The sequence below is a fragment of the Triturus cristatus genome, chromosome 10, assembly GCF_964204655.1.
Source record: "Triturus cristatus chromosome 10, aTriCri1.1, whole genome shotgun sequence".
Classification (NCBI taxonomy): domain Eukaryota; kingdom Metazoa; phylum Chordata; class Amphibia; order Caudata; family Salamandridae; genus Triturus; species Triturus cristatus.
The window spans coordinates 1,207,585,687-1,207,604,772 of NC_140593.1; the positions used below are offsets into that span (position 1 = coordinate 1,207,585,687).

Sequence of the window (19,086 nt, forward strand, 5' to 3'; positions counted from 1 at the left end):
TCAGCGGTGTCATTTTGAGGAGATGTCACTCTCCTGTGTTCTTGCAATCCTTGGTCTTTCACTTGTTGGTTGTCACCATCCTGTACCTTTCACCTGTCTCTGTCACCATCCGAGACCTCATTTGCTGACTACGGGCCTCATTTAGATCTCGGCGGACGGGTTACTCCTCCACAGCGGTGACGGATATCCTGTCCGCCGAAATATGAATCCTGTTTTATCCTATGGGATTTATATTGCGGCAGACGGGATATCCGTCACCATTTTGACGGAGTAACCTGTCTGCTCAGATCTAAATCAGGCCCAGTATCTTTTCCTGTGACCCTATACAGTGTTATCCTATGGGATTTATATTTCGGCGGATGGGATATCCGTCACTGAGTGACCCGTCCGCCGATATCTAAATCCGGCCCAGTATCTTTTCCTGTGACCCTATACAGGGCTCTGCTGCCTTTCGACTAGGTTTGTGCTATACTAATACACATACACACATGACAACTGCCTCATTTCTGTTTGTTCTCCTCTTTTGCTTTCAGTCCAACACTGGAAGCCCACAGGCCCAGCCGCAGCGCCCTGCCGACCTGTCAGACGATGAGATCTCCGAGCTCTTCCAGAGGCTGGCAGAGATCCAGCAGGAGAAGTGGATGCTGGAAGAGAAGGTAAGCTGGGGGTCTGATGGAAGGAGGACTGTCATGGGGGGGACTGTCTGTGATCTGATGGAAGGAGCTATTTACAAGGACTGTCAGGGGGGGGGGGGGACTGTCTGTGATCTGATGGGAGGAGCTATCTACAAGGACTGTCAAGGGGACTGTCTGTGATCTGATGGAAGGAACTATCTACAAGGACTGTCAGGGGGGACTGTCTGTGATCTGATGGAAGGAGCTATCTGCAAGGACTGTCGGGGGGGAACAGTCTGTGATATGATGGAATGAGCTATCTACAAGGACTGTCAGGGGGGACTGTCTGTGATCTGATGGAAGGAACTATCTACAAGGACTGTCAGGGGGGACTGTCTGTGATCTGTTGGAAGGAGCTATCTACAAGGACTGTCGGGGGGGACAGTCTGTGATCTGATGGAAGGAGCTATCTACAAGGACTGTCAGGGGGGACTGTCTGTGAACAGATGGAAGGAGCTATCTACAGGGACTGTCAGGGGGGACTGTCTGTGATCTGATGGAAGGAACTATCTACAAGGACTGTCAGGGGGGACTGTGTGATCTGATGGAAGGAGCTATCTACAAGGACTGTCGGGGGGGGACTGTCTGTGATCTGATGGAAGGAACTATCTACAAGGACTGTCAGGGGGGACTGTATGTGATCTGATGGGAGGAGCTATCTACAAGGACTGTCAGGGGGGACTGTCTGTGATCTGATGGGACTGTCAGGGGGGACTGTCTGTGATCTGATGGAAGGAGCTATCTACAAGGACTGTCAGGGGGGGGACTGTCTGTGATCTGATGGAGGGAGCTATCTACAAGGACTGTCAGGGGGGACTGTCTGTGATCTGATGGAAGGAGCTATCTACAAGTACTGTCAGGGGGGACTGTGTGATCTGATGGAAGGCGCTATCTACAAGGACTGTCAGGGGGGACTGTGTGATCTGATGGAAGGTGCTATCTACAAGGACTGTCAGGGGGGACGGTCTGTGATCTGATGGAAGGAGCTATCTACAAGGACTGTCAGGGCGGACTGTCTGTGATCTGATGGAAGGAGCTATCTACAAGGACTGTCAGGGGGGACTGTGTGATCTGATGGAAGGCGCTATGTACAAGGACTGTCAGGGGGGACTGTCTGTGATCAGATGGAAGAGCTATCTACAAGGACTGTCAGGGGGGACTGTCTGTGATCTGATGGAAGGAACTATCTACAAGGACTGTCAGGGGGGACTGTGTGATCTGATGGAAGGAGCTATCTACAAGGTCTGTCGGGGGGGACTGTCTGTGATATGATGGAAGGAGCTATCTACAAAGACTGTAGGTGGACTGTGTGATCTGATGGAAGGAGCTATCTACACGGACTGTCAGGGGGGGACTGTGTTATCTGATGGAAGGAGCTATCTACAAGGACTGTCAGGGCGGACTGTCTGTGATCTGATGGAAGGAGCTATCTACAAGGACTGTCAGGGCGGACTGTCTGTGATCTGATGGAAGGAGCTATCTACAAGGACTTCCAGGGGGAACTGTCTGTGATCTGATGGAAGGAGCTATCTACAAGGACTGTCAGGGGGGGACTGTGTGATCTGATGGAAGGAGCTATCTACAAGGACTGTCAGGGGGGGACTGTCAGATCTGATGGAAGGAGCTATCTACAAGGACTGTCAGGGGGACTGTCTGTGATCTGATGGAAGGAGCTATCTACAAGGACTTCCAGGGGGAACTGTCTGTGATCTGATGGACGGAGCTATCTACAAGGACTGTCAGGGGGGACTGTGTGATCTGATGGAAGGCGCTATCTACAAGGACTGTCAGGGGGGACTGTGTGATCTGATGGAAGGAGCTATCTACAAGGACTGTCAGGGGGGACTGTCTGTGATATGATGGAAGGCGCTATCTACAAGGACTGTCAGGGGGGACTGTGTGATCTGATGGAAGGAGCTATCTACAAGGACTGTCAGGGGGGGACTGTGTGATCTGATGGAAGGCTGATGGAAGGCGCTATCTACAAGGACTGTCAGGGCGGACTGTCTGTGATCTGATGGAAGGAGCTATCTACAAGGACTGTCAGGGCGGACTGTCTGTGATCTGATGGAAGGAGCTATCTACAAGGACTTCCAGGGGGAACTGTCTGTGATCTGATGGAAGGAGCTATCTACAAGGACTGTCAGGGGGGACTGTGTGATCTGATGGAAGGAGCTATCTACAAGGACTGTCTGTGATCTGATGGAAGGAGCTATCTACAAGGACTGTCAGGGGGACTGTCTGTGATCTGATGGAAGGAGCTATCTACAAGGACTTCCAGGGGAACTGTCTGTGATCTGATGGATGGAGCTATCTACAAGGACTGTCAGGGGGGACTGTGTGATCTGATGGAAGGCGCTATCTACAAGGACTGTCAAGGGGGACTGTGTGATCTGATAGAAGGCGCTATCTACAAGGACTGTCAGGGGGGACGGTCTGTGATCTGATGGAAGGAGCTATCTACAAGGACTGTCAGGGCGGACTGTGTGTGATCTGATGGAAGGAGCTATCTACAAGGACTGTCAGGGGGGACTGTGTGATCTGATGGAAGGCGCTATGTACAAGGACTGTCAGGGGGGACTGTGTGATCTGATGGAAGGCACTATCTACAAGGACTGTCAGGGGGGACTGACTGTGATCTGATGGAAGGAGCTATCTACAAGGACTGTCAGGGCGGACTGTCTGTGATCTGATGGAAGGAACTATCTACAAGGACTGTCAGGGGGGACTGTGTGATCTTATGGAAGACGCTATCTACAAGGACTGTCAGGGGGGACTGTGTGATCTGATGGAAGGCGCTATCTACAAGGACTGTCAAGGGGGACTGTCTGTGATCTGATGGAAGGAGCTATCTACAAGGACTGTCTGGGGACTGTGTGATCTGATGGAAGGAGCTATCTACAAGGACTGTCAGGGGGACTGTCTGTGATCTGATGGAAGGAGCTATCTACAAGGACTGTCAGGGGGGACTGTCTGTGATCTGATGGAAGGCGCCATCTACAAGGACTGTCAGGGGGGACTGTGTGATCTGATGGAAGGCCCTATCTACAAGGACTGTCAGGGGGGACTGTGTGATCCGATGGAAGGCGCTATCTACAAGGGCTGTCAGGGGGGGACTGTCTGTGATCTGAAGGAAGGAGCTATCTACAAGGACTGTCAGGGGGGCTGTCTGTGATCTGATGGAAGGAGCTATCTACAAGGACTGTCAGGGGGGCTGTGTGTAATCTGATGGGAGGAGCCATGTCTCAGGGAGTGGGCTGCACTGGGCGATGCCTGTTGGGTCAGGGTGCTGCCTGTGAGGCCTGGGGCTGGAGCTTCTGCAGCATCTGTGTCTGGCGGGAGATGAGCTGCGTGGATCTCGAAGGGCACTACAAAGCCCATGATTTAGAGGTCTCACTTCTCCTCTCTGTGGAGCTTACACAACTATACGGTGTGCCTAAGGGTCACTTTCGAATCCATGATGCACTGCTATGGATACTAAGCCAGGGATAGCAATAGCAGAACCCCCGACTCACAAACTGCTGCAGTCGCTCCCCGCCATGGGCCCTGTGCGGCATCTCATAAGGTGTCTGTCTAAATTGCTGCTGGCGCAACCGCGACACCCCTTAGACGCATCGTCCGCTGAATGTGAGGTGGACCTCACCAGGGAGCTCAGTGATGCTGAATGGGAGCGCACCCTCGCGTTCCCCATATGGTATCTAGGAATGCTTGGCAGAACCTCATACAATTTTGCATTCTACATAGGGCCTTGTTGACCCCTGGAAAGATCAATAACCTTTTTCCTGGGGGCTGGCTCCTGTTGCGCCTGCTACCAGACAATGGGCGCTGATGGGCAGCGTATGATCTGGGCCTGCTCTGCACGAATGTCCTGCTGGACCAGGGTTCTAGATCACCTACAGAAGCTCTTGTGGCATACTAGCCTGCTTGGTTGGGACATCACTGTCCCTGGGCTCTAGACGTGCTCTAAAAACCACTAGGCTATGTCCTGTTTCCTCACGTTAGCGTTGATCTTAGCACGGAGATCCCTCGCGTGCTTTTGGAAAGCCGCAGCGCCACCATCAGTGATTGCAAGTGGTCATAGCCTGGGCATAGGCCGATACCACTCTCCTCCTCCACGAGGAGGCTAGAGGTCTCCTGGAATACCCCCTGACGATGAGATCAGATCATTGTAACCTTCCACGGCCAAGCCACAGACTACACCTTACCTCCATCGATGTGTAACAATGGGCTTGTCATGCGGCATTGTACTCGCTCTAGTGTGTCCTGCAGGGGTACCGCCCCACCTCCCATAATGATTCAGTGCAAACAATGCTCTGTTTTCTCACCACAGAATCCATGCAGCCTTTCATTTATTCATTCTCTTTTTCTGGTTTGACTTACCTGCTTCTGATCGCTGAACACACTGCTGGGACACAGTTGCATCCCACTTTTGCCACTCTGCTTACTGTCCCAACCTGTGGTGAAGGTTTCTTATACCTTCACATTTTGCGCATCTCCCCCACTCTCCCAGGTCCCATGTATTTATTTTCTTCTACTGTTGTTCTCCAACCGCACCTACATTAAGCAGTGTCACCCTTATTGTTACCCTGGTACTTCGCCCGTCCCCACGTTGATGTAGCTAATGTTATTGCACACGAGTGGTCCTATCACAATGCTTGATGTATTGACCGGTTTGCTTTAACTCCATTCTGTATAGGTGTTTTTCACATCCGCAAAGTACCTCTCTCTTGCATTGATTGAATAGCCTGTACCAGACTGCATCAGTTTTGATACTGTAATGTGACTTTGATGGCTCTCGCCTTCTTGGTGGGACGGCAGACTTGGCCTTTGAGCTCATTAAGGATAGAAGTGCCACGGCGTGCTTCTTGGACCTAGCCTCTCTGCCACTTCAGCCACACCAACAGTATCGCGCCTTCCATGGCTGTGGTAGGGGCTTTCAGTATCGCCAGCAAATTCATCTCGCCCAGCAAACCTCCCAACCCCCCACCAGAATGTAGAGTCCAGGATATTCAGTCTATGATCCTGATGTTTCAGCCTCTTTCCTGGACCTCAGTGGGGATGGCTCTGACGCTGCTGAGACTACGGGCCTTCTGCATCCTGTTGCAAATTGGCAACCATGCAGTGGGATCTGGAGCCCCAGTGGGTACAACATCAGGGGGACCTCTCCAAACACAACCTGTAGTGGTGGTTGTGGGACTCTGATTTGGTCTGGGGCAGACCCCTCTCCCTACCCCACCCAGAGCTAACAGTGGTGACTTATGCGTCACGTTTGAGTTAAGGCAGCCACTTTGGAGAGGTGGATATCAGAGGTGCAGGTGCTCACGGACAACAGCACCGACATGTGGTATTGCAACAAACAGGTTGAGGTGAGGTTATGGGCCCTATGCCAGGAGGCACTACGCCTCTGGTAATTGCTGGAACTGGTGTGATTGCTAAATGCCAAGACAGACAAAGTCAACCTCCAGTGCCTAGTGGATCACAAATGGCAGGTAACTCCGGGTGTGGCGTAGTCTCTCTTCCGCAAACGGGGAGAACCTTGGATAGAATATGTACCGGTACGTTTGTTACAAAGGTAAGTAACTTGTTATTTTGGTGTTAGTCTTGCTGCATGTAGAGTTCGGTGAATCCTAGCAAGGACATTGGACCTTATTCTCTGTTTTTTGGCAGCAAATGTAATTATTTGAGTTTGAGGCGATGTGGATCGATTGCTTGGCACCACCTAAGCTGCAGCTGTGTTCAGTGTGACTTGAAGGATGCAGGTGAAGCACGGTGGACCTGCTTACATTTGCAAAATGTATTATTTTCTGATGAATACTTCTAACTGCAGATTCCTCACCTTTAGAATATTCCTCAGATGGCAGACTGGATCTGGAAACTTTTCATAGCAGTGCTCCCACATGCCTCTAGGTGGCACTTTGCAGCTACGTGTAGGCTTCGTTCCTCCCCAGAATTGACGGAGTGGAGCCACATGTAAGCGCTGCCCTTGTGTGTCGACGTCGGTTGCTTTCTCGTTGGGCCTTCAAAAGTGAATCCTCAGCTCTGCACCTACTTTCATCAGTCTTTCACGTACTCCCAAAACAAAGTCCAGTGTGCAAGGAAACAATGGCACCTTCTAAAACTAAAGACTTCAAACTATGCCATGAGTGCACAAAACAGATGTCGGCACAGAGCTGCCTTTAACTCCTTCCCTGCCCATGACGGAACCACTCCGTCATGAGCCACGGGCGCCATGTGCTCATGACAGAGTGGTTCCGTCATGCTGCGGCCGTTGGCGGCCGCTCCGCCCACGCGGCACTGATTCCCCGCCTGTGCGGGCGATCAATGCAAGTGGGCGGAGTCGTGACGGAACCACTCCGTCATGAGCACAGCGCGCCCGTGGCTCATGACGGAGTGGTTCCGTCACGAGCATGGCGGCGCTGCAAACCCCCCAAACCCCCCCAGCGCCGCGGCAAAATTCGTGCTGCGGCGAAGGGGTTAATGTATCTTGGGTGTTTGGGTTCGTGGCACAACTCCAAGTCATGAAATGAAGGCACCCGAAGATGATCAGCGACTACGAAGTGAAGTTGTAAGTTGCCAAACCGAGGATGAAGTCCCAGGCCTCGCGTAAGTCCAGCATCAAGGTTAGGGAGCGTACCCACCACAACTCTCATGCCACTCCCGCAAGAAATCTTCTTCAGGGTCAAAATCATCTGGTAATTCGAAGTCCAAGCAAAAACATAAGAAGGCGAATCAGGACTCAGACCCATCCCGCCGCTGTCTAGCAAAAGAAAAGTCGAAAGGGCATAAAGGCGGCAACCAATCTTGCTCCCAATCTCCAAATGAGGAGTCTATCCTGTAGTTGATCCCGATGCGCCCCGAGTTCCCCTATCCATCGATGACGCCACAGCAGGTCGCAGCCTTTAAGGAGGCCATGCTACGTATCTTTGTCACTCTTTCAGCTCCCCATTGTGCGCGCTCTCACCCCAAGGGTCCGCATGGGCCATCAAGCCAGACTACCATCAGTGGAACAGACCTCAGCGTCATCTGAACCCTTTGCACCTGTCACTTGTTCAGCAGCGACTCCAGTGCAGACTTCCACCCTGGCTCCAAGATCCACGTCGGTGCCTCCCTGATCAATGCCAGTGCCGACGCCGAAGAAGACTCCAATAAGAACTCCGATGTCCAACCATGATCTGGCATCAACTCAACCCCTACTGAGGCTGAGATCTGAATCTGCTTCAGAGCACCCGGTCCACATCAGCTTGATTCGGATCCAATGTTTCCCCCGCCACAGAGACACCCTCAGAGGTGCTGCTGTCTTTTTAGATGTTATTCTGACCAGAGCTTGCCACCACCTAGACATGACGATGATGGGTTAGATATATTCCTCCCTTATGATGATGATGGCAGTCTTTACATGGACTTATTGGAAGCCTGTTACTTTGTTACTTCTCCTGGTACAGGGCTGACCCCTCCTCTTGGGCCTCCAACGAAAGACAGTGTTGTGAAAATGAGATGAGCGGCTGCGTTCCTGGCCCTTCAAATGCCTTCAGTTGAAGTCAAGACAAATGCCCTTGGCCAGGCTCACCTGAGGCTTTCCTTCTGTTCAACGAAGCCCTTACTGACACACTAATGGGACCTTGGTCCAAGCCCTGTTTATGCCGCCAGTGAATAGACTGGTGGCTAGGTGCCATAGACCAGCTCAAGGTGACCCTGATTTCTTTACACAGCAGCCTACTCCCTAGACACGGAGGCGAAGAGGATTGGGCCCAGTGACCTCCGTCGGCCAGTCAATGCGGTTTGTGTATGGGGCCAGTATACGCACGCACTCACGGACAGAGAGAGCAAGATTTTGCCAGTGGTCTCAGAAGATAGGCAAGATGAGGCCATATATGTGATTCATGCCGATCTTGATACCTCTGATTGCCGGGGGCAAGCGATTCCCACCTGTGTGGCGCCACTTCGACATACACAGATGCAATCCACGGGTTTCTCAGGAGACATACAGGCCTCCCTCGTGGATACGCCCTTCGATCTCGATCATCTAAGCTGATTCTTCCTTACAAGTCTTTAGGGAAATGACTGCCGCGCCAGGCTCTCTGGGCATTCCGACCCATGCCACGCAGTCTCCTCGTTAGTTTAGGAAATCGGCTATTGCAGGAGGTTGGTGTACAGGTAACGGCAGTCTCCTCAGCCCCATCTGGCAGGCAGCTCAACCCGGGCATCGGTCCTCTCAGTCTCCCTTCCCCATGGCAATAGACTCTTCAGATTGACATTAGATGCGCACGGCCACCCTGTGGGAGGCAGAAGCCAGTGTTTCTCTCTCCTAAGGTGGCGATCTACCACTTCTGACAAGTGGGTCCTCCAGATTGTGCAGCATGGTTATTCCCTGCCGGTCCTACTGTTTCTTTCTGTTCCGCTGCACCGGCCTCCAGAACCAGAACGGCTCTCTTAGGGGCACATGTCCATTTTAATGCTGGAGATGCGAGCTTTTCAAGGTAGGCCAGGAGCATTTTCATTTTGCTGCGCTCCCATTCAGCTTCACGAGTGCCCTTAGGATGTTAAAGGAAGTGCTGGAGGTGGTCGCCACCCATCTTTGGAGGTCGAGGATACCAGTGTTCCCGACCGGAAGGACTGGCTGTTGAAGGCGAGCTCGCCGCTGTCAGTTACAGACCACCTCCAGCTGACAGCAAACCTCCTCATCTTGTTGGCACAGTCATACCTGACTCCTTCACGGGGGGCGTTTTTGGATAGGAGCTATCTTGGTCATGGTGCAGTTCAGGGCCTTCTGTTCGTTGTAGCGGGTCCAGGACATTCAGGCTATGATCCTGATGTTTCAGCCTCTGTCCTAAATATTAGCGAGAGCAGCTCTCAAGCTTCAAGGGCTGTTGCTCTCCTGCACTTTGCTTGGCATCTACACCAGGGGGCATATGCTGGCTCTGCAGTGGAATCTGAAGACCCAGTGGACCCAGCGCGAAGGCTCCTCTTAGATGTCATTCAGGTTTTGGAGCTGAATGCATGCAATCTTCACTGGTGGCTGTTTGACGGCAATTGGACCAGCAGCAAACCTATCGTCCTTCCCCACCCTGAGCTGGTGGTGGTGATGGATGCTTCTGATAGATACTTCTAATCACATATTCCTCACTTTATGAATATCTCTGGGAGCCTGATTGGATCAGGAAACTCGAAAGGAGTGCTCCTGAATGTTGATAGGTGGTGCCATATGGCTCCGTACCGACGTCGTTCCGCCCTGGAAGTGACAAATGGAGCCACATATAAGCTTCACCCATGTGCGCTGAACGTGCCTTCAGACGCAGATCCGGAGCTCCACTCTTCTTGTATTAATTTTTTTAAGAGAATGTCTTATTTCAAAATTTTGCAGTGTTCATGGCAATTTGTCACCGTCTATGACTACAGGGATTAATCCTTGTAGGAACTGTTGAAAACAAATTTACGTGATAGGTCACCACGAGGTGTGCCTCTGATGTTTTGGTTTGGTGCACCACCACCAGGGCTGTGATGACAGTACCCAGATGAACTTGAAAGTCATCCGAGAAAGCAATGCAGAGCTGTAAATGGCAAAAGAGCACAGGACTCCATGCAGGTCCCGCAGCATACCTGCTCTCAACATCAGTTGAAGCCTTCGGATAAGTTTCAAATGAAACATAAGTCAAAGCTGGACTTGGCCCCTTCCCGCCACTCTCGATCTCCCAAGGAGGCGCAAGGCTGTCCGTTTGCCTCCAGGTCTGGCTCTGGTTACAACAAAGAGTCAATTCCCATCCCTGATGCCAATTCACCCCGAATTCCCAGGACTGTTGGAGACGTTGAGCAGTTGGAAGCCTTTAGAGAGGCCATGCCGCACGGTTCCTGTGTCTTCTTCTGTACCTTTGGTCCACAGGGATCTGCAGGGGTCTTTAGTTAGATTTCTGCCGGTAGGTCTGTCCTAAGCGCTGCCTTTGCTTACAAAACCTGTCAGTTCCGCACTGGCGTCAGTGCTCTCTTTGGGTCCATATGTGAAGTCTGCACTTCGACTAGATGAGGATCCGCAACCTATTCTAGATCTATGCTGACTTTGCCTCTTCCTCGATCAATGGCGCGCCTAGATCCTCATGCAACGCAGCCAATATTTAATTCCTCCGATTGCGACACCATACCATTACCACACAGTTGTGCACAGACACTGCATTAACTCTTAGCTTCACAGTCCGATCAGCGTCAACCCTGTGGAGACGACAGTGGAAGTTGGTGGAGACGAGCCCGCCCCACCTTATGATGTCGATTAGCATATCGACCTATAGGATGCCAGTTGGTTGGTTATCTCACGTGGTGCTGGGTTGGTGACCCCCTCACAACCTCCACCGAACCAGCAGCTGAAGAAAGCAGATCTTTTGCAGTTTTTATTTGAAGAGCTGCTGAAGTCCTTGACCTCAGCCTCCTCACAATGGAGGTTATAACTAATGTGCATACTGTGGTACGTCCAGGCACTGACCACCCCTCCTGTGCCTTTCAATGAGGTACTCTCTGATGCACTCCTAGGCATGTGGACAAAGCCATATTCTGGCCCTCCGGTGAGTCGCCAGGGTGCATGTGGCCACACACCAGCTCCAGGCAACCCTGACTATTCAAGCCAGCTCCCAACTCCTGAGAGTTTGGTAGTGCAGACGTCCACCACCAAAGTCAGCTGTGCTTTCCAACAACTACTCCTGTCAGAGTTAAAACTTATGGAAACGTTTAGCAAAAGAATGTTCTCTCCGGCCGACCTTACCTTTAAGTTGGTGAGTGCCAGCCGCCTCCTTGGATAGTATGCCCATGCACTCTGGAGCATGGTTGGTGAAATCTTAGAGGCAGCTGCGATAGAATCACAGGCTTGCATATCATGCGCTCATGGCCCAGACACCGCTGATTGTCTAGAAGTCCTGTCGGGACAGCGTGGTGTTAAAGTGCACCCATGAGTAAGCTCCACAGGCTTCTCCGGGGTTATCAAGGCGTCCCTGATGGACATGCCTTTGACCACTCCTGCCTGTCCAGCAAGAAGACAAACTCAGCCCTGGAGCGTCTTAGAGGCAGCTGGGTGATGGCACGTTCCTTGAGCCTTTCTGCTCCAATCTGGCTAACCACTCCACCGTCCCGCCCTTTTCACAAATATGCCTGGTGTTTGGTGTATCGGCAATGCCAGGCCAACCACCCGTACACTGGGCATCCCAGTCATTTCAAGGTTGGGTCTTGGACCCAGCAGACAACGACCAGACCGTGAGGGGCAGCATGGATCCTAATCCCTGGCCCCTCCAACAACCGCTCCAGAAACCTTTTAGTACGCCTTTAGTGGCACACAGCCATCTGCTTGGAGGCAGGGTCCATCACTTAATTCAGGGGTGGCAGAGCATCACATCTGACCGGTGTGTCCTTCAAGTTGTCCAGCAGGGCTGCGCCTTGCCACTCCGTTTCGACCTGCCGCATTTGACACCTACAGCAGAGCAGGTTTCGGAGGACCGTGTTGCACAGGGTCTTGAGGCCAAAGGAACCTTGGAGAGGGCCCCGGCCTCGGCGGTGAGACCTGGATGCTATTCCCATTATTACTGTATGCCAAAGAAGGATGGACGCCTTTGACCCGTTTCGGATCTCTGCCCTCACTGCCTTCTCATGAAAGGAAAGGATTCAAGATGCTCACGCTGGCCCGGGTCCTTTCTTCCCTGGAACTCAGAGACTGGATGGTGGTGTTGGACCTGCAGGACACCTGTTTTCACATCCCTGCCTTCAGGCCCCCAGATGCGAGCTTCCGTTCAAGATGGGCCACGAGCACTTTGTTTGCCATGCTCCCTTTTCTCCTCACCAATGCCCCTTGGGTGTTCACGAAGATGATGGCTGTGGTCACTGCCCATCTTCGGAGGCCGGCGGTACCATTCCTCCCCTACTTTGTTGAAGGTGGGCATCATCGCTAGTGTTCTGAGTCAACTTGACTCCTTCGCAGTGTCTTCCCTTTTATGATCTACCTTCTTCAAGCCACGGATATACATGGGCAGGCGCTTACAACTCCAAGCGCCTACACTTCTTACATGGAAAAGGGGGCATGCCGGCACCTTTCAGCGGAGCTGGAATACCTCCACGGGTAGAGTGCCACATCATGTACTCATTGCCTTGGTCGCCTTCTGACACAACGCCCCCTGTATCCTGCTTAGGGGACCCCCGCTTCTGGCTCCGGGACACTTTCGTTGGCACCTAGACCTCTGCAGTGGTGGTGGGCCTGAGATGAACACCATGCCTGCCGGTTAGGGATTCCTGGGCAAAGGCAACGTTGGAAGGACAACACAGGTGAAACAAACAAACCTGGGCACAGCAGAACTCTGTGCTTGCCGGGCAGTGTCACAATTCTTGGCCAGCCCTCCTCCAAACTCTAGTGTGTAGTAGGGAGGGCTTGGTGGTGCTCGGGGTCAGTCTCACTGGACCTCTGGGGCTGGCTAGTGTCGTCCAGCAGCGGGGCTGGCCAGCAGAGCTGCAGCAGGGCACCTGACTCAGCCCAAGCCTTGAGGAAATATTCAGGACTCCGCGCCACATCCAAAGACACGATCAGACTGGTCTGTCGATGCATCTCTTCGGACGGCTGGGGCGCCCCTTTTATTCCACCCCTTGGCATCATTTGGGCAGCAGCTCCCTGGCAAGTTCATGCACACATTGTCACAGTTTATAAACCCAGCCATGCGAGATCATTTGGTATTTTTGTTCTCAGAGTGGGGGAGTGGACTGTTTTATCTTTCAAAATGCAACATATAAGCTAGGACCTGTGTGACACCAGGCAGGTGCAGTCCTTCCCCAGGAGTCTGCTCTGAAACAAACCTGCGTGTTTCCCTCCAGAACGGTCCCAGGTCAGCGAGTGCAAGGAGGAGTGAGGGGCAGCGGGGCGCCCTGGCCGAGCTTTCACGCCGAGAGATGTCTGAGCCTCTGAGGGTCGCACCAGCGACGGGTGCACTCCATGGAAGCACCCTCGCTCTTCCTTCCTCGCTCACTACGACACTTGTGATCACTGTTGTACAACCACACTAGATAGCGAACGTGAACGTCAACTTTTGTTGAAAAATAACACCCCCAGAAGAGTCCCTTTTGCCAGAGGTCACTGGGCCTAATTTCCATGCTGAGGGATTGGAAACTGCCCCTGGTTTCTGCTCATGCGCCCCAAAGCAGCAGGCAGGCACCAGCAGGTCCCCAGGCCGGGCCTCGAGGCGTGGGTGCTGCTGGTGTGTAGAGGTCTCCCCTCTCACCCTGCGGCCGCACTGACTGCTCCTCTGTGTTCATGTAAGGCGGGTGTCTGGGGCGTTGGCACGCAGCCTGACCCTGTTTGCCTCGCAGAGCCTGGCTTTATCTTTATTTAGTACGGAAGCCGGAAGGCTGGATGTGTGGGACGGCTCTGTTCGCTTCGAGTTTAATGTAGTGCTGAAAGCTGGCATCCAGCCTGGCATCCTCTGAGCGATGCCCGCACTGAGGCAGGTGGCAGCGATGGCTGTGAGGCTTCAGTGCCTCTGGAAGGTGAGCAGCTTGTGTTTGTTATTCTGCTCTCGACCTGCGGCTCAGCCTTGGCATGGAAGCGGCTTGCAGAGTGCATGGCACGGCAGTGCCAGCATGGCCCCCGCAGCTGGCCGGTCACCATAGCGCTCTGATCGCCTGTATCTGCTATGGCTTCACTGCACACTCCGCGCGGTCACTGCTACAGGAGGGCCGGCCTGGGAGGCACCCCTGGAGCCGATGCGCGTGCGTCTACGTCTGGCTCAAGGTCCAATCGGATCCTTTGAAATGCAGGCGCTTGTGGTTGACTTTAGGCGCCTTGCTCCGGCAGCCCTGGCAGGTGACGTCACTGTCGGACCATCAGCTCGTGTAGCGCCAGTCGCTGCCACAGCACGAGGCGCCCGCCCGCACATAGAGGTGTTTCTGTGGTTCGGACCCGCGAGGGCCGCCCTCTGGGCACGGGCAGGGTCTGGGTCTCTGACCCGATCACAGACAACTGGACCGAGAGCAGTAAACGTTCTCTCAGTACCTCTGACGTTAGTAGATTTAACCAAGGCAGGGGTTAGTCGCTGGATTGCATTCGTCAATTAGTTTGAATAACTTTCTTTCTTCAGTAATTGTGTTTTAAACCATTTGTTTGCAATTACATTTAGGTTGAATCTAATGGTTCAGTCTAGTCACGGATAGGCCGAAAAACAACGAAATAAAAGGTTTTTAAAAGTGCGAACTCCGCATAATTGTGGTTGGGCAGATCCGGAATCGGCTCTGCGCTCCTGTGCCCATGGCCTTGACGCCTCTCAGACATGGCGACGCCTCTTGCCGCCTGGAGACTGCGGATGGGGGGACGGGGGCTCCTTGGCAGGTAATGGCTGCTAGGGAGTTGCCTCACAAACCCGGGCCTAGCATTCAGGGGTCTGCTGGTGGTGGGCGGTAGGCAGGAGGGCCCTTGGCACTACTGTCACTACCCTCTGACCCTACACTTGGAGGGCACTCACACTTGTTTGTTGCATGTACAAACTCTGCAATTGTTCTAGGTTTTTACATCAGTTAATTGAAAACCCAGGTCTTCAGGTGTCTTGAAAGGACTCAAAGGGTGAAAATATTCCTTTAAAAGTTGAGGGGGGCCACCCCGGAGCATAGGAGCTGTACCTGAAGCCTTCGGGCCCAGAGGAGGCTGGCACAGGCCATGCTCGTTGAACACAGTGGTCTCGCTATCTGGTGAGAAGTGGTGAGGCTTGGAATGTATTTGCTTTGTTTTTCGGTGCCAAGCATTGTGGACAGTCACTGGCCTCGTAGCTGGTATCGCTCTAAGCTTGGTAGCCAGTCTTTGATATTTATGTGCCAGGTGGGTTCAGTTCCAAGAAACTGGAGGGAAACCGAGGCTCTTCAGAGGTTGGACACGACTCAAATGTTAGTGCAGGATCAATCCCTCAGGTCCCGCATAGGAATAAAAACAAGCATTGGAAAATGCATTGGTTTTCACCTATGTGATTAATAATATGTTTTTTTGGGGTTGTAAATTTTAGCTTGGGGATCAGTTGTGTAATACAAGTTACTGTAGCTTTGTAAATGTTGTGACTTGTTTATATGTGCAGTGACAGCGTTTTCCACACAATTATGGATTTGCCTGTGCCGTGTCTGCCATATCCGTCTCCGTGCTACGGCCAGAGGGGTCTTTGAGGTAGTAATGCCCGTCCCCTTTGTGATTCCGATCTACCGCGTGGCCCCTTGTCCCCAAGCACATCAAGGCGCGCACCAGTGTCCGAAGACATATTTCTAACTGTGCCCCAGTGCCAGCAACAATTAGTTTGGAAGAGCTTTGCGTCTGTTGTGGAACTGTACCATAATCACCAGGAATCTGAAAGTGTGAGGCTAAAAGACTAGAATCCTCAGCTGAAGGTCCACGCTCACTCATGCAGGCCGGACACAGCACTTAACCCTCAGCTGAAGGTCCACGCTCACTCATGCAGGCCGGACACAGCACTTAACCCTCAGCTGAAGGTCCACGCTCACTCATGCAGGCCGGACACAGCACTTAACCCTCAGCTGAAGGTCCACGCTCCCTCATGCAGGCCGGACACAGCACTTAACCCTCAGCTGAAGGTCCACGCTCCCTCATGCAGGCCGGACACAGCACTTAACCCTCAGCTGAAGGTCCACGCTCCCTCATGCAGGCCAGACACAGCACTTAACCATCAGCTGAAGGTCCACGCTCACCCATGCAGGCCAGACACAGCACTCAACCCTCAGCTGAAGGTCCACGCTCCCTCATGCAGGCCAGACACAGCACTCAATCCTCAGCTGAAGGTCCACGCTCCCTCATGCAGGCCAGACACAACACTTAACCCTCAGCTGAAGGTCCACGCTCACTCATGCAGGCCGGACACAGCACTTAACCCTCAGCTGAAGGTCCACGCTCCCTCATGCAGGCCGGACACAGCACTTAACCCTCAGCTGAAGGTCCACGCTCCCTCATGCAGGCCGGACACAGCACTTAACCCTCAGCTGAAGGTCCACGCTCCCTCATGCAGGCCGGACACAGCACTTAACCCTCAGCTGAAGGTCCACGCTCACTCATGCAGGCCGGACACAGCACTTAACCCTCAGCTGAAGGTCCACGCTCACTCATGCAGTCCGGACACAGCACTTAACCCTCAGCTGAAGGTCCACGCTCACTCATGCAGGCCGGACACAGCACTTAACCCTCAGCTGAAGATCCACGCACACTCATGCAGGCCGGACACATCACTTAACCCTCAGCTGAAGGTCCACGCTCCCTCATGCAGGCCGGACACAGCACTTAACCCTCAGCTGAAGGTCCACGCTCCCTCATGCAGGCCGGACACAGCACTTAACCCTCAGCTGAAGGTCCACACTCCCTCATTCCCTCATGCAGGCCGGACACAGCACTTAACCCTCAGCTGAAGGTCCACGCTCCCTCATGCAGGCCAGGCACAGCACTGAACCCTCAGCTGAAGGTCCACACCCCCTCATGCAGGCCAGACCCAGCACTTAACCCTCAGCTGAAGGTCCACGCTCCCTCATGCAGGCCGGACACAGCACTTAACCCTCAGCTGAAGGTCCACGCTCACTCATGCAGGCCGGACACAGCACTTAACCCTCAGCTGAAGGTCCACGCTCACTCATGCAGGCCGGACACAGCACTTAACCCTCAGCTGAAGGTTCACGCTCACTCATGCAGGCTGGACACAGCACTTAACCCTCAGCTGAAGGTCCACGCCCCCTCATGCAGGCCGGACACAGCACTTAACCCTCAGCTGAAGGTCCACGCCCCCTCATGCAGGCCTTAACCCTCATGCTTTGATAGGATTCCTCGAAGCTGCCATTGCCTTCAACAAGCCTTTGATAAAATAAAACAAAACGTGTTTCCATGTTGAAGCTGCTGTACAGAAGCACGCCACGAGGCTCGGATGCCTGTTTACTAGCCATGGTTGCCTTGGTAGCCTACATAACGAATACCTGAGCCTGCACCTGCACGATGACCCGGCGAATGCAGCTCTGGTGCGTTCAGCCTCATTGCAGCTCTTATCTTAGTATATTTACAAAATCCTCGTCTCAACAAAAGTATGTATTAAAAAGCAAATATGCTAACAACAAGGAGAAGAGATTTAAAGTCATCTGCTCACAATACATACCTTCCTTCCACCTTCACATTAGCTTGGAGATTTGATGGAGGAAAGCAAAGGGGCATAGCCTACGCAACCACGTTTTCCTTCATACAAAGATGTTAGGAACATATTTGAGAAGATAGAGCCCTTACAACAAGCTACACGAGGGAGGGGGCTGGGGAAGAACGAACAGACAGCGGAGATGGGGTAACAATATATGAAATAGATAAGGGAAAAAATAACAATGAAACCAAAAAGCAACTAAGATAAGAAAGCCACAATAATTCAGTGTGGTGTGCGCGTACGTGCTCCCAAGAAGGGCCACAATCTGCCATAACGAAAGGAAGGCAAGGACAGTTACAAGTGTAGACAAGCGAAAGCGGCCATGCAGACAGTCTGCCATAACAAAAGAAAAGCGGCTGTAGTCAACTGAAACACCCCAAAAAACATTAAGACGTTTTTAAAAAAAATAGATATATCGAAATTTGAAAAATAAGTACTGAAGTGGATGCCTGCTTGTGCCCCGGGGACACAAGGTAGTGCGTGCTTCGTCTGGAACTCGAGAAGGAATAAAAGGCCCTTTGGAGGATCTCCAGCCCAGGGCACTCGGGCAGCGCTGTGACTTTAAAAACGCAAGGGCGTCGTACTTTTACTGACAGCAGGCTGAGACGCTTAAAAGAAGTTTCATCAAAGCGGATTAACATAGTACTTTGGGGACGGGAAACTGATAAGAGAAACACACATGAAAGAACAGGAAATACAATGCCTGCAATCAGTAGAAATAAGGAATAGTAAAGTGACAAGCACAAGAACCAATAAGAAGTGAAGGCGGGATGTAAGTCCCTTTTAAGATACATTTAATGGAATAGATTCAGGTGAAACCTAAAAAGAGATTCAATTTTGAGGTCTTAAAGTCAATAAATGTTCATTAATGAATCGTAAAGAAGATATTTTTAAACGGTAATTTTAATGTTCTTCATCGGAAATTAGACGAGAGACCAACACAAATTTCACGACACACACGTCACTTCCTCTTGGCCAATTCATAATCAATTAATCTGCACAAAGTGTGTGATATACATGAACAGATAGAAATATTTGTTAAAGGAAGAGAAAAGAATATGAAAAGGAAAACAAGAAAAGAAAAACACCTTCAAGGAACACAATTTAATACATTCATTCATTATGAATTTTATCCAGCTCACAACATGTTAATATGTTAATTTTAAAGATATGTGCTCCAAGAGGGAGTGTGGGGGGGGGGGGGGGAGAAAAGAGATCGTGATGTGAACTTAAGTTACCGCAGTGGT

General features: G+C 52.1%; 1 protein-coding gene across 3 annotated transcripts in view; it reads left to right on the plus strand.

The window, feature by feature from the left end:
• Window positions 1-19,086, plus strand: part of GRIPAP1 (GRIP1 associated protein 1) — a 597,534-nt gene that overhangs the window by 373,240 nt on the left and 205,208 nt on the right. For all 3 annotated transcript variants that reach the window (XM_085629701.1, XM_085629702.1, XM_085629704.1), the window contains one exon: window positions 534-656. In XM_085629701.1, coding sequence (XP_085485827.1) covers window positions 534-656 — 123 coding nt within the window. The remainder of the gene's footprint in view (window positions 1-533; window positions 657-19,086) is intronic.